At 28.8% G+C, this 16,436-nt stretch overlaps 1 protein-coding gene across 1 annotated transcript; it reads left to right on the forward strand.

Annotated features, from left to right (window-relative positions):
- The first annotated feature begins 4,292 nt into the window (after window positions 1-4,292).
- On the forward strand, window positions 4,293-15,940 carry LOC148239177 (glutathione hydrolase 1 proenzyme-like). Its single transcript, XM_088188072.1, has 10 exons — window positions 4,293-4,418; window positions 9,591-9,812; window positions 9,883-10,103; window positions 10,166-10,358; window positions 13,855-14,055; window positions 14,133-14,406; window positions 14,758-14,948; window positions 15,021-15,261; window positions 15,343-15,456; window positions 15,546-15,940. The coding sequence occupies exons 1-10, from the start codon at window positions 4,411-4,413 to the stop codon at window positions 15,702-15,704; spliced, it is 1,824 nt and encodes a 607-aa protein (XP_088044198.1). The 5' UTR covers window positions 4,293-4,410; the 3' UTR covers window positions 15,705-15,940.
- Window positions 15,941-16,436: the final 496 nt, after the last annotated feature.

The following is a 16,436-nucleotide window of genomic DNA, read 5'->3' on the forward strand; positions in this document are numbered from 1 at the left end:
TTTTTTGAAAGAATTTTTAGTTTAGAATCAAGGACAGAGCCGCGTCAAAAACTGCAATCTGTCCCTTTGGATAATAATGATTATTGTGAAAGTATTACATAGAAAGTGGGTGCTTTTGAAGGCAATGTTGCGCTCCTTTTATTTCTTGCTGTAAAAAATTTGAGGTCGGTTTTTACTGTTTTTGGAAATATTTTCCGGAGTCTGGCCCCTCAAAGAGAACGGGCCCAGTAGCGTAGCTATGGTGGGGCGGAGGGGCGGGCCGCCCGGGGCGGCACTTGCTTGGGGGCGGCATATTCACGATGGAATCGTCTAATGTGGTTCTTAACCCTGAATAAACTAACATTTATGTAAATCTACGAATAGCAAGAGCTTAATAATAATCAATTTATTATTCTAAGAAATGCTGATTTTATGACCCTGCAAAAAAATGTATGGAGGGGGCAGCAATTTTAAGGATTGTTCCGGGCGGCACATACCCTAGCTACGCCACTGAACAGGCCCCCAGAATTTGTCCCCTCTCCCCCCTCTCAGCAATCCAACCTAGTCCCTCTGCTCTTCACGTTATTTATTACTGACATAAATACGTCTTTTAGAAATGTAAGTTTTCTTCTGCATAGAGTCTTTGCGAATCACTATCACGTCCTCTTTTATGGCCTGTTAGAGCCGATTTGTCTATGGCTGTCGCCAACCTGCTCCTTAATATGCTGGCATTGCACATTATTCTATTTAATGTCAGATACGAAGAGCTGGTCCAGTTCGTGTAATTAAATGTTAACATTGATGATTTTTTCTTTACTTTTTATTATATATTATATTATTATTTTTTGTATTGTAATAATAATATGTATTGTTTTTTTATTGTTTTAAAGCTTTGGAATAACCAGTTTGATCATGATGGGTTTTAATTTAAACATAATAATTGCTAAAAATACGAGTCTCAACAATTCTTGCAATGACAATAAATAAACAAACAACTACTGTACTAGGAAAATACAACGAGAGACGTGAAATCAGCATATTTTGTAACCATTCATTTTATATAAATGTAAATCAGGTTATTGTATTTTTATAGCAAAAACTTGTACAAAGCGATTATGTATAATCTAACTTAACATATTAATGCACGTTTAGCATGGAATAATTGTTATATTATATTATATATATATACATTGTATAATCATACTATTTATTATACTATATATATATATACAATTTTTTTGAGACCAAACAAAAATTGAATCTAAAATTATGTTTCAGTTTACGAAAATATGTTTCAAGTATAAAATAATCTGAATTTATTATATATACATGTAAATAAAATATAAGTTGTATTTGTTACAAACAATACTTAAAATTCAAGTCTTATATTGTACACTAAAATTATAAGATTTTCCTCATTTTCCTGTGTAGCTGAACTAATGAACTGTATTGTTTGTTTTACTGAATCATACACTTTAGGACCTATAAGTTTATAACATGTTTTATTGAGATAAATAGTTGGAAGTATTTATTGAAGGTATACTTATTTTTTCTATTTAAAGCCATTGTAAAAAAATAACAAATTACGGTTATTGTCGGTAAATACACGTATTACAATTAGAGCATTTTACTCTAGAAAGATAATGATACCAACTACCAAGCAAAAATACGTCAGTGAATTAGGTTTAATTACATATTTATTTACCTAAGACGAGAAATGGTTCAAAAAAAAAATCCACGACACCCAAATAGTATTTTCATGCGTCTTAATTTCTGAAAAATAAAATAACCCATCTCGGAAAAATATTAATATAAATTTTGGGAAATATATTATTTCCAACTATCGAAGCAGTATCAAAAAATCCTTTAGAAATTTATTCGTTGACCCTGAGACATTTTCACATTTTAAGTCAGTCCCTGCCTAGACTGTAACTGAATCGAATCTTCATTTTAATTATATTACTGTATATTTTTATGTGGACCAAAAATATTGTTATATAAAAGCTTCTATCTACAAATCTACAACTAAATTTATAGATTTATAGAATGTTTTTTGTGAATAAATCACGTTTTGCCAGTAATATAAAATAACGACAATAGGTTTGCTGAATACCGGTATTCCGACCACTCATTTAGTATCAAAACCGATATTGTCTCGAAAACATGCCAGTCTTTCATTATTGATATTATAGCCTTATTCATATTTAATACGATAATATTACTAGAAATTTGTTATTGTTGTTATTGAACTATAATACATATATTAACAATTAATAGTTATTAAATATATACGCAAAACCTTCTTCAGAGTAACATTTTACGTCACACGTAAAATGTGGTCTTGGAAAGTAAAAAAACTCTAACCATCGAATGACTCTTAAGAGTATTTAATCTGAAAGCAATACACCAAAAATATATTTCTTAGTTAATTGTTAAGTTAACTTTAACTCTTATGCCTTATCATCCAAGAAAGAAGAATAACATATTGTCTGAAGAACATATAGCAGTGGCATGGAAAGAGTTATAATTTAGGACAGTAGTAAACAAAGTTACTGTAACTTATTTTTTGCTTATGTCTTATTACAAGAAGAAACTGTGTTTAATGAATCTAATAATATAATTGCTTAAGAATAAAAAACGTTTTACTGCAAAAAATATGTTGCATACATCAATAACTTTTTTGCGTTTATAAAGTAGAGATAGAGTTTTAGTTGCTTCTATTTCAAACATTTATTAAGCATGTTGTATTGCATATGGTATTAAAAAAGTGGGGGTTGGAGAAAATTTGTTTTACAAGACAAGGCCTCGCATTAGTGTATTAAAATATGGGCGATTGTATGTCATGTCCGTTATGGTGAATAATACGTGAAAAACTTAAGTTAGTATTTTTGTGTGCAGTTTTTTGTAATAAGGTGCTAGTGTTTTTTTTAAATTGTTTTAACTTATAATATATATTCAGAAGTGATTTTTTATTATATTGATTTTTTTTGATTCCGGCCGTCGTACTGGACCAGTGAATAAAAAGAGAAATGGCGTTTGTTGGTACGAATTTGAATCGGCCTCCTCACGTTTGCGGTCCAAGTCGGAGGTCTCTTGAAGTTCGGGTGTCTTGAATTCCGATATGGATGTTCAAGTATATATCGGACAAAGTGGTTCCAGGATCCCAGTATTATGTGCCCAATTTTGGTAGAACGACCAATTATAAAAACATGGCGAATTTCTTCTGAATAAATTGCTGTTGGTCGATAAGGTAGATTATAAATATATATTTTCAAGGCGATAAATATTTTATCTTTAATAATTTATGACATATATTTTGTGGTCTCTGTGTTTTATTTTAAACGAAGAAACCCATTTTTTTCAACGGTTAAAACGCTTTTATCGCGAGTTGAGTTGTGTTTTTTTATGATTATAATGCGCTTTAATCTTTCCAATTGTAAATAGGGAGTGTTTCCCTGATAATTTAAAAAGTATTAAGAAAGTGAATCTTTTTACAATCAATGATGAATCATAAATCAAACAAATTTTGATTCAATAAATGAATCAAAATTTGTTTGATTTATGTCATATTTATTTCTTCTGTTGAACGATAAACGTGACAGGCATACCAACGGTGTAAAGCAATCTATATACAATTACCAAGATTTACTGTGACTAGTACTGAGCTATATCATATAACCCGAGTGTTTCAAATTTCAATCGTATCTGAGAGATCGGAAGTAGCGATTATTACATAATTATTAATCTAATCGATCATCACAGATTAAGTTTTTTTAGATTTTTTAATCTCACGGTGGAATATCTTGATAAATAATTAAAATAAAATATTAATAAATAAAATAGTCACTGATTTACAAACTTTGATTTCAATCTAGGGACTCATTACTTACTTAGTAATCATTGGTGGTGTTTAGCAACGCCATGTTTACAATAAATAAATGAATTATAAAATATAACTCAATTCATATTCAAACAACATAAACATCGTATAATATTAAGATTGGTTTTATTTTCAATAAACCAATCTGTATTGACCAAAACTAGTTCGGTCGGTTATTAAAAACATAATTGAGAATAAAATAATCAAGAACAATTTATATGCATTTTTTGCTTTATATGTATATAGATTGATTTAAATTTAGTACATATTAAGCATGAATTAAAAATACTATTCCATAATATATATCAACCCTTAACTTTATTCTCTTTCCAGAGTACAAACAAGCCATATAACCGGACATCCCAAAATCTCCTTTCAGCCGCTTCTCACCGAACAGACTCCGAGTCGGCGAATAAAATTCGCGATAGCATAATTTCTATCACAGCAGTTGTTCAAGGCTGGCGTGACGAAATGGTGGCCACAATTGTGAATCGAATTAGTTCTGCTCGTTTCGTACTACAGCACGAACGTATGCTTCAGGCTTTGTCGAGATGAAAAGGTAAGTCGACTCACCGCATACGCAAGCGCGATGAAAAAAATAGTAATGCAAATTCATTCAGTTGCAAAATTTACTCGCTTTCTTGAGAAATTTCGGTAGTTACGCACATTTTTTAATTGACGTTTTCATGAATTTTATTCATGATATGATAATAAAAGTTAAAATTTATTTTCATAATGTTAGTATTATATATATTGTGTATAGTTAATGACGTTTTTTATTGTTATTCAACTCGGACAGCACAATATGACACCATGTATGGCATTGGGTTAGTGAAATCTGTGACAATATCGTAATAGTGAATGTGTACGAATTATGTCTATATTATAGACATATTTTTTTAAAATATATTTATTAAATATTCATAATTTTAATAAAAAAATATATATATTTAAACTATACCAGATTTTTTTAATATAATAATATAATAAAATATATTAAAAATAACGCATACTTTAGATCTTAAAATATTGCTTTATCTAATAAAAAATACTTATGTACTTATTAATCTTTCTGATTTTTTCTATTATAAATCATAATTGATTTTCATTAACAGCAATACCATTTTTACGACTCATTTTATTATGAGTTGTAAAAATATTGTTATTAAAAGCATTTTTTATGTTCTCAAAACAAGGTTTTTTTCATACCTCAACTTCAGTTCCTAATGCGATATAGTTAATCGTATATATATGATTATTCACAGGTACATATAAAATTGTACTTTTTTAATTATATTTTAAGCAAAGTTTATCTAACATATTTAGTGCTGAATTTTAAATTAAAATATATCTCAGCAGTAGCAAGTAAGCAGTAGAAATGGAAAGATAAGGAATTAATAGGAGATAATTACTCAATTAATTTAAAGTCACATTTACTTGCTAAAGTAAACAAAAGTTTATTTATTTTCATTCATTAAAAAATATAATTGTTTCAGCAAATTATTTGCTAAGAGGAAATTTTATTTGTAACTTGTTTCACGTATTATTTTTAAGTGTTCAAACTATACATTTTTTCGATGTAATATATTATATATATATTCGTTCTATGCATTGTAGGTATGTTTTTATCAAACACAGAAAAAAAAGATTGAACTAAACTTGCAATCGTTTCTGATACTTTATTTATTTAATATAATTGTAAACATATTATCACAAATTTACTTATTTTAAATGACATATAGAGACAACATATTTATTTACAATAAATGTTACTTCATATCCTTTCAAACATAAATTTAGCATTTTTATTGTCAGTTTAATTTTACAGACTTATTCGTCCTGTGCCTCAGTGCATGCTTTAAATTTTTATTATGTGATTGGTCGGTCACCCTGAGGGGTAGTACCGGTATGTGTAAGTTCACAGGGTATTGATTTATTGTTTTTGAGGTACAGCTGTCGAGATTATTATATACTCACTCTCGTTATAAGTTTGTTAAACTCTATTTTTTTCTCAATGCTTTTAAAATCTTTGATATAACTGACTAAATTAATCTAGAATTATATGACATCGTTAGGTTCTTAAGTGTATAATAAAATAATATAATTTTAGTGTTAGTGTACAAAAACGAAAGAGCTAAATTTAAATTAATAACTTGCTCTACGTTTGATTTATTTATTTGTAAAATTAATACTGTTATATATTTAAAAAAATATATTAGTTCTAATTCAGCTCTGTTTTTATCGATCACGCGATTTCTGCGTGTAATTGTTTTTGAGCACCGACTCTTCAGAAAAATATATAGATTGATAAACTTACAATGATCTTAATAACAATCCATACTGAATATTCTCTCATAGTTTATTTTTAGTACAGATTTTCACACTGTAATAAAAAATGATATATTTTTAAAACAACACATTTTTAAGCTGTTGAAATAAAAAAATAAAATAATCTAGAATTATATGACATCATTATGTTTTTGGGAGTGTAATAAAATAATATCATTTTGTTATAGTCATTTTTATATCGTAAAAATACTGAACAGTGTATTTTAAAATTATTGTAAGTTACAGTTTTATAGTTTGAGAAGTACTGTATATCATAACTAAGTGACAATAATATAATCATGTAAAATAAAATTTCCATGAACCTGAACCGTATGATTATTTATGCAAATATTTAATCATACTATTCGCCAAACACGTCGACGGTGATCAAATACAAGAGCAGTTATCTAATTCCATTGTTAAGCTCTTTTTTGTCAAAAGTGAATGACTCCTAATTTTATTAACAATTAAAATGAATTATTTATTTATGTATCTTATATTAAGGCGTTATTACAGTTTTAAAACTCTTTGTCAATCGCACTCACAGACATTGATATTTTTTTCATTATAAGTTAAAAAAAATATAAAAGTTATGTAAAAAAGTTTTACAAAACCTTCAGTCAGAAAAAATAGACACGGTTTCTAAAATTGTGAAACATGATCTCACTTCTGCCTTTTAAAAAGTTTTTTTTTGTAAAGGCTTTGAAGACTTAGCAACAGATCACATAGTATTAGTCATTTAGAGATATATTTCGTGGGTTGTTTGATTGTTATTACAAATACAAATACAACTGGCATTAACCATTTATACACATATGTATTGTACATCATATGCAAACGACAATTCTTTTTATTGTCGTACTTCTTCGGACGATAAGGAGCGTCTGCTTTGAGTTGTTTAATTTAATTTAAGTGTTCTTCTAACCTTTAGCGGTAGGAGAATTGTTAGTGATTTATTAAAGGCCAACCGATTATGCTTCATGCCTATATTATTAATTTATATTTCTGATACATATAATAGTATGATACTTAGGTTTATTAACTTATTATAAATAAATTCTAGTAAATATAAAATTAAAATCTGGCACAATTGAAATGATATCATATGGGCAGACCAAGATACAGATTTTGTAATATTTATATTATATTAGTGACTTATTCATCGATTTTTTGTAGAGAATTTATCTCAAGCAGCAGTATTTACTTTAAAATATCTGGTGTTGATTCAGATTTTTTTATGTCATGTTTGATGTCATAACTCATTGACGTTTAAAAATTACTATAATCTATAATAGTTTTAGTGTAAATTAATTTGCTCTATAAAATAATTTAGTAACTACTAGATTTATATGAATTATCACAGTCGTGCATTCAGGTACAATATAATTATTCGAGTTTCTTGAAACTATTTTTTAGAATATATTTTCATTGAACAATAAATGTTTACACAAAAGTTTGATACTGGAACTAATCACATAAACATTCTGCATAATTTATTACAATTTAATCATATCTGTCTGTATTTATGTGTTCAATTAAAATTAATTTTATTTTAATAATTAAAATCTCTACCTTTATGTGTTGTATATGTTACAGTGAACGTTTATTATCGTGTTACAAAATCTACAGACAGATATGATTATTAATTAATCATCTAAGCAAATGCTTAGATGATTAATTCCAGTATAAAAATTTTCTGTATATATTTATTGTTCAATTCTATTTAACTGAAATGGGTTGTTGTGAAAAATTTCTAGCGGGGAAGTACATAACAAATCAATAGTAATCGATCAACTTGTGACGTTTTTACAGCGATTATGCATTTTGGTGAATTCCGCTCAAATCTGGTATTAAATTATTTTATTAATAGTAATATTCAGTATACATATATTAAGTTTAAGCTAGTTGTAATAACATCGTTTAGTAATGTTTATAAACAAAAAATATTGATGTTAAAAAATCCATTTACGTCATTAGATTATGTCTTTGATATAAATGTATTATATATAAAAAATTAATTTATAGTATTTTTTTAACCTTACCATTATCATAAATATAGTTGTAAGACAAAGATTACATTATTTATATAATATATCTTTCATATTAATTTTATGTGTAAAATAATAATTAATTATATAATAACTATTTATTTATTTTATAAATGTGAAAATGTGTGCAGGACTTAACGCATTACTGGCAATGAACATTTTTTTGACAATAATAATAGTAACTAAGTAAATTATTTTAAAAATCTAGGATGGCTGTGCTATTATTAGTATTAACTATTGTATATATTGTAATGGTTTTAATAGTAAAAAATAAGTTACTATATGCACTTTAGGTTGTATTCGCGTTGGCAAGAAGTAAGAGATTCAAATATCAGTATAATTTGAGACTAAATGTATTATTTTATGTAATTATATCCGAGAAATCTCTTTTAAATATTCTATATAATAAATATACCAAATCCCAAATAAATAACAATAAATGTACCTTATTTGTATAAATATTTAGTTATTTGTATAAAAATCTTAGCGGAAAGGTTATGGAAACATAGAGGATGAAATATTAAGTCCAGATAGTATATTTTTATTTTGGGCACTTTGTTCATTATTTTTTACTTATAATGTCATGAAGAAATCCAGAAATCATAAACATATTTTAAATTATAAATAGTAACTGGTAGTACCGATACCGATATGATTATAAAATCGACTCGTTATTACCGGTATTACAAAATGAAATACCGGTAGTACCGAATTATTTTTTCTCAAATCCGTAAATTTTATTTGCTGAAAACCATAAATAATGGTTATTGTAAGGTGTAGGATATCAATGTAAAAAATATTATGCAGTATTTATGTATTATATTATATTTATATGTTGAATTTAATTTATGTTATTTTTTATATTGGTAGTATATGAAAAATATATTTAAAAAAAATATTGCGATATTCTAAAATAAGTATTATATGTGCAATAATTTATTGTTTCAAAAATATTAGTAAATAAAAAATATAAAAATGTTTTTGCACACAGCCGTTTAATTGATTTTTATTAGTACTTGTAGAGATCACAATAAAGGATCAGCGTATAAAATACTTTTAGAAGTACCTGAATGTAAAGAAGATTGTTTAAAAGCTTCTTATTATTTGAAACACGAAATATGCAATACGCACAAACAGATATTTGGTAATAAATGTCGGCAATTAAAGTCGAAATTTTACCTGCTTGTTTATTATTTTTCAAAAAAATAAATATAAAGCCGACAATAGTTACTTAAAATTCATTAAATATATTTAAAGAAAAAACCGATAATACCGGTATTGACTATTTTCTCTTTCGTAAATACCGGTATTATTGCAATTCTTGGATGCAACCTAATCTAATATTTATTTTTCAGTGTTTGTTCCTTCGCGTGTTGCGCTTGCAATTTAATATGGAAAATTATAACGTGCCTTTCCACTATCCTATTCGTTGTCGCTATGATAGTACTAATAGTATTTTTGGTAAAACCTGTGAAAGATGACAACGATGAAATCGCCACAGTCAGTCCAAATAGATATGAACCATTCACAAAAGCGGCCGTTACTGCGAACGGGTTTGAATGCGCTTTCATTGGAAGGTAAAACTCAATCAATCAAAACACACATTAAAAAGCAAATATTATATAAATAAAACCATTTTTTTTGTAGGGATATCTTGGCAAGAAACGGTTCGGCAGCTGATGCAGCGATTGCGACGATGTTCTGCGACGGAGTGGCTTGCACCCAATGCATGGGACTTGGAGGTGGTTTTCTGTTAACTGTCTACACAAGAGCTACCGGTAAAGTTGAAGTGTTAAACTCGAGAGAAATCGCTCCTGCGTTGTCCCATAAAGACATGTTTAAGAACGGTACAATTTCAACGACCAATGGTAAGTTAATATTGATGAACTTTTATATCTATCTGTTTATTGATGTGTATTTAATATTTAAGGCGGAAAAGCTGTGGCTGTTCCTGGTGAGCTCCGTGGTTATCAGGAGCTGTATAGGAAATACGGAAAGCTACCATGGGCCGATTTAGTCAAGCCATCAATCGAACTTTGTTACAAAGGACACTACGTCACCGATTATTTGGCGAGGATATTGAGAGAGAAGAAAGACAAGATTCTTGCAGAACCTTCACTCAGGTATGTCATACGAAAATATAAATGTTTCTTAAGCTAGGGAATCCTTATCGATTGTCAGGAAATGACACATCATTGATTCTTATAAAATAATCTAATATTCACGTATCTTTATCTGCAATCATTTTTTGTAAATATAAGATTAGGACACGTTACTCATAAATTTTTACATAATTAATCAGCGATTTTGTATGCTATTTAATAAAATAGATTAAAACTAACCCTAATATGAACTTTATATTTAAGCATAGAATATTAATTATATAGGATGTCCCAAAATTAAATTCAACGAGCTCTCTTTGCTGTGCATGGTCATTAGGCTTCAGTTGCTGTGTTAATTAAATTTTGTAAGCATAGAGACACAGATCTTTTGTGAGTATAGCTTCTTGAAATTTGCAATTCTTTGATGTTCCGGGATTTTCACCAACACTCTCACGCACTGCTTCGATATTGACATTTGAACGGCTAGTTTTTGGACGACCAGTGTGTTAAGCGTCTCCAACTGATCCAGTCTCTCTGAATTTTTCGCAGTTGACGAACTTAAAACACTATTCCGACCATATTTTGTATTAAATTTTCAAATTGCGGCCGCCAAACTTTCATTATTTTTTAGATATTGTTCAATAATAAAAAAAACACGTTGTTGTATCGTGTAACGCTCCATTTTTACTAACCCTAAACTCTCAGTTGTCAAATTTTTTTTTCAGTGTTGCCATCATTTACAGCACAAATGACTGCAAATTCAAATTTTGCGTTAATTTTAAAACACCTTTATATTTATAAATATATAAGCTGCGAGTGATACTGTAAAATCTTTATTGATGGTTTTAAACTTTGCTAAATTATTTTATTTATTATTTCGATTGTATCAGAGCGCCCTCTACATCTAAAAAACTGATTTTATAAATATATTTTTTGAATTATATATATAAAAAAATGTAAAACAAATATGAAAAACATTAAAAAACCTTAACACTGTAATACTATGTACATCCATAAAAAAACATTTATTATAGACAAATATTAACGACACTATAATCATGGTATTTATATTTTATTTCATGTATAAATTAAAAAGTTTGTTTTTTTAGAGGTTCACTTTAAAATTAAACAAAACACATAAAAATCGTGGTAATGGCCATGGTATTGGCTAGTTTCTATGATAGTTTGAGTAACACTTGTCTCCATTTTTGTAGCTAAGACATAATCTTTGCATTGTCACCCACATCCAGGACTATTCTTTATATCGTAATATATGACAACTTTTTTGAACCATCTTTGATATTTACGGATATTTAATAGATCCAGAAACGTCATTTGAGCTTTTACCAGGCAGGAGAAGGGGGGGAGGCAAAAAACTTGATACTTCTATTTCATTAAAATTTGTGGTATTTCATTAAATGACATATAATTCATTTTTATGGCCAAATTAAAAGGGGTGTAAATTCCGCTAAATGACGTCCCTGTTTAGAATTCACACCAAAAGCAATAAAATCGTGCCGTCGCAGTGAAAACGTTCGGTTATCTAGCGTCCATATTGAGACTTTTTATAAAAATATTACGATTTGTAGTGAGAATCCGAATTTTGCCCAATACATAGTGTCTACAATAATTATAAACAATCTTCTATTTTAATTTTCTTGTCCATTAATTCTATAAATTGATAGACCATCCATTTTTTTATATTAATAATTATACATATTTCCACAATTAATTTGGTTGGAAAAAGGAATACAGATTTTGATAAACTGCACATTTATTTGACTGCTATTATCGACAGATTTTATTTCAGATTTTTACAGGGGTATGGGAGTAAAAGTTGGCCAGTCAGTGGTAATTTTTTAATATTTCCATTTCATTAAGTCCCTGTTTAGAATCTACGTCAAAAGCAGACAATATTACAATTTACAATTTGTGATAATCAAGTGATGCAAATCTAAACCAAGTTTTGACCAATATGAAAGCGCAAAAACAACTATCACTTCTCAGAAGTCAAAAATTCACGTCAAAAGCAATAAAATCGTCCCCACTGCAACGGCGTTTAAACGAGCATATTCACTGTGACGGTGATGGCATGATTTTATTGATTTTGATGTAGATTCTAAATAGGGACCTCCTTAAATTTGGCCAGGAAAATGCATGTCATTCAATGAAATACTACAAATCTGTAATCCTTTTCCAAACTTAATTAAAATAGGTAATGTGTATAATTATTATTAACATAAAAAAATGGATAGTCTAGCAATTTCTTGAATTAATGAACAACAACATTGAAATAGAAGATTGCTTATAATTATTGTAGACTAAACACTATGTACTATATGACGATTTAACACAAAATAGATATGGCTTAGAATTTGTTGTCTAGTCTTTGTAATATATATTTGTGATTTATCTATATTAAATTATAGTATAGTATTTACATATTACTATGTATATATACATATATTGTATTTTATGACGGCTCAAAGTATTTATATTTTATATCCTGTTTCAAATAGTTCGTAAATATTTAGTGTTTATTATCAGTTTGTTTGAGTTTTTGTGTCTAGTTTTTTTAATATCATATATTATATAAACATTGTGCAATCTTGTATAGTAAATATATTGATCTGTCTGGTGTATATTTTATGTACACAAATATAAATTCATTAGTCTAGGAATTGCCGATGTTGCTTCCTCTTAAAATAAGTTGTAGTGAAGATCGTGTCGAGTGCTTAGTCTAGTAATTAATATAAGTATTGTATTCTTTTTGGTCATCACACAATCAATACAATGCTTTGTCATTTAATTCGATAACAAAATAATTCACACTCCACTGTCCACTAGCCTCTTCTTTTCTATCTTTGACAGTTTCGCTGTCGAATTATAACTGCGTAAAGTTACAGTGGAGTACGAAGCAATAGGAGCACCACATACGGCCATATTTTGCAACTTTTAAACTAGACTGCTGGAGACCCAGCATGCGGCAGTCGAATTTTTTTATAAAAAATGCGCTATTATTAAAAAAAAAACCGACCCCAGCTCCAGTAACATCTATTGATTGTAAATTGTATGGCACATAATAATTTATAATTAATAATATAGATGTCACCGATTTCCAGACTTTCAGTTTGATGGTTAATACTTAGGTATTCATTATATCTGATTGACTCACTCAGTTGGTACAGATTTGTCCGTTATAACGCATTGGGCTTATGCCTGCTAGGTTACAATGGAAGACACTTATTAAAAATTAATAAATAATAATTAAACATGTAAGTTTTGTATAGAGACCAATTCGATAGTTCTTCATAAAAAAATCAATCCAGAATTTTACGGGAATATTTTTACTAATTATTGTAAATCATATGGTATCTCTAAATCCCGAGATTAGATTATCTAGTTCTAACTACGATCCTGGAAGCAGAAAAAACTATATTATTTTTTAATTTATCTAAAATTTAAATATTTTTATGTGCTATTTTTTTATATTAATACATAAACTTTTTTATTTTAGCGAAGTCTTCATTAATCCAGAAACTAACAACGTTTGGCTTCAAGGCGATAAAATCAAGAGGTTAAAATTGGCAAAGACATTAGAAGTTATTTCTAAAGAAGGAGCCGATGCTCTTTACGATGGAAGTCTCACTAAATCGTTTGTCGATGATGTTAAAAGTTACGATGGTATATTAACTGTAGAAGATATGAAGAACTTCAGGTTAGTCTCATACGTGACATAATTTTATAATTATGCATAATAAACTGTTGTAATTATATCTATATTTCCAACAATAGGCCTCAGTGGATGGAGCCATTGAGCATAGACTTGGGCGAAGATCATCAAGTATACACCGTGCCGTTGCCAGGTTCCGGCCATGTATTATCATTCATATTGAACACTTTGCGCGGCTGGATCGTCCCAAAAAATGTCGATGAAAAAGAAAAGATGGACGTGACTGAAAACAGTGTCACTTACTGGCACCGTATCGTTGAAGTGTTCAAATATGCTTATGCGAAGCGTACTGGATTGGGAGATCCACGGTTTATAGCAGAAAATTATTTGAAACCGGTTAGTTTCAACATAATATAATATATATTATTATTTAGATCCTTATAATAGTTATTTTACTATATTGCAAGAATCATTAAATGTACAGACTCACAATCTAATAAGCTTTCAACGATCCATGGTTCCGTTCTGGTTTCTCTGGTATTCTCAGCACTTGTTATGGTGGGTTTTAAGAATGATTTTGTTAATAGTAACTATAACAAAAAGTCAAATTTCATCAATGATTAATTACTATTGATCACATTAAATTTTGATTAATGTTTCTATACTATTGCTTCGTTTCATTATGGTGGTATTAAAAACATTTATAATTATGATGTTATGGTTGATTCTTTTACTTTTTTGTTACAGTTGCTCAATAATTTAACATCAATGGAGCATGCCAAGTACATAAGAAGTCTTATAGAGGATGATAAGACATATAACAACTGGACTCATTACGGAGCAGATTTTGGTTTGGTGGAAGATCATGGAACGGCACATATTTCTGTTATGGCGCCGAACGGAGATGCAATCTCCGTTACCAGTACCATCAACTTCATGTAATTCATCATATTTTATAAATATTATGTAGTTATGTGAAATGTTTCTTTATTTTTTTATTGTTATATCAGCCTGGGTGCTTTACGTCGATCAATGTCAACGGGAATAATCTTGAACAATGAAATGGACGACTTCTCTTTCCCAAATATTAAGAATGTGTACGGCATACCACCGTCACCGAACAACTTTGTAAAACCGGGAAAGAATCCTCTGTCTTCCATGGTTCCATCGGTGGTGATACAAAAAGGAAGAGGAGTTAGAATGGTGGTCGGAGCTGCCGGTGGAACTAAGATCACAACTCAAGTTGCTTTGGTATGTTTGATATGATACTGAAAATCTGAAAATTGAGTACCGCATGTAGAAGATATACACTAACTTATATGTTTTAAACAGGTCATAATGAAGAATTTATTATCGAAGAAATCTTTAGAAGCAGCAATCCATGAGCCAAGAGCTCATCATCAATTGTTTCCTATGGAAATACAGTTAGAACATAACTTTGATGACGTGAGTTGAATTGTTTATTTTTTATATATTTAAGTAATAAATTAAATTGAATTAAATATTATTAGCTAAATATACATTTTTTATTTTAGAATATAATTAAAGGATTAGAAAAAATCGGACATAAAACATCTAAGTCTTCACCAACTGCAGGCTTCGCAGCTGTCACGGCTATATCTGTGAATCGCACAACAGGAGAGATTGACGCATTCTTCGATCAAAGACGAAGTGGAAGTTATGCAGGATTCTAGTGGTACAAATATTTATATAGTAGATAAATCTTGTGTCTGTGATTTATTGACTCAATCAGTACTTAATGAGAATTATGTTTATGTTCTAATATGTAAAAAGATTTACTATTTATTTAAGTTTATGTACTGTATTAAATTAGTTATTTATACACATGTATATATTTTTTGATAACATTATCCTAAATTAAATGTAATATTTTGTTATATTGTATTAATAAATTATTTAATAGCTTAAATATGTTTTGTATATTATATAATATAGAAAATCTGCTCAACAGTAAGAAAGACCTAGTTACAATATGAATATTAGATATACTAGATATACATACATAAATGTGTATTGCCATCCACTACAAATATTGCTCAGTTGAACTCTGGGAAATTAAATAAAATAGGATGATCATTTTTTGAGAAAAAAAATGTGCGAAATGCTACAGCAGCACGTATAAAATCAGGAACGTCATTTGGGGGGAAGGGGACAATTAGGGGCACTCAAAAAAGAGGTCACTCCGACTGTTTCAAAAATACTCATAACGTCATCACTCCCTTCCGTAAGTCACGCTTTTTATCATTCTTAGAAACCAATTTTATTGTGCTTCCGAGAAACGGCGTTATTCAATTTCGGGTAGCAAACGGTTGCCATTAATTTCAATCGTATTTCTCACGATTTTTAATTTTGAAGTTTATAAAAGTCAGTTTTTAACCAAAATACTTACAATGTAAATAACTTTT

Source organism: Plectrocnemia conspersa, unplaced genomic scaffold (genome assembly GCF_051122295.1).
Source record: "Plectrocnemia conspersa isolate PC_06_02 unplaced genomic scaffold, ASM5112229v1 ptg000001l, whole genome shotgun sequence".
NCBI classification, from domain to species: Eukaryota; Metazoa; Arthropoda; class Insecta; order Trichoptera; family Polycentropodidae; genus Plectrocnemia; species Plectrocnemia conspersa.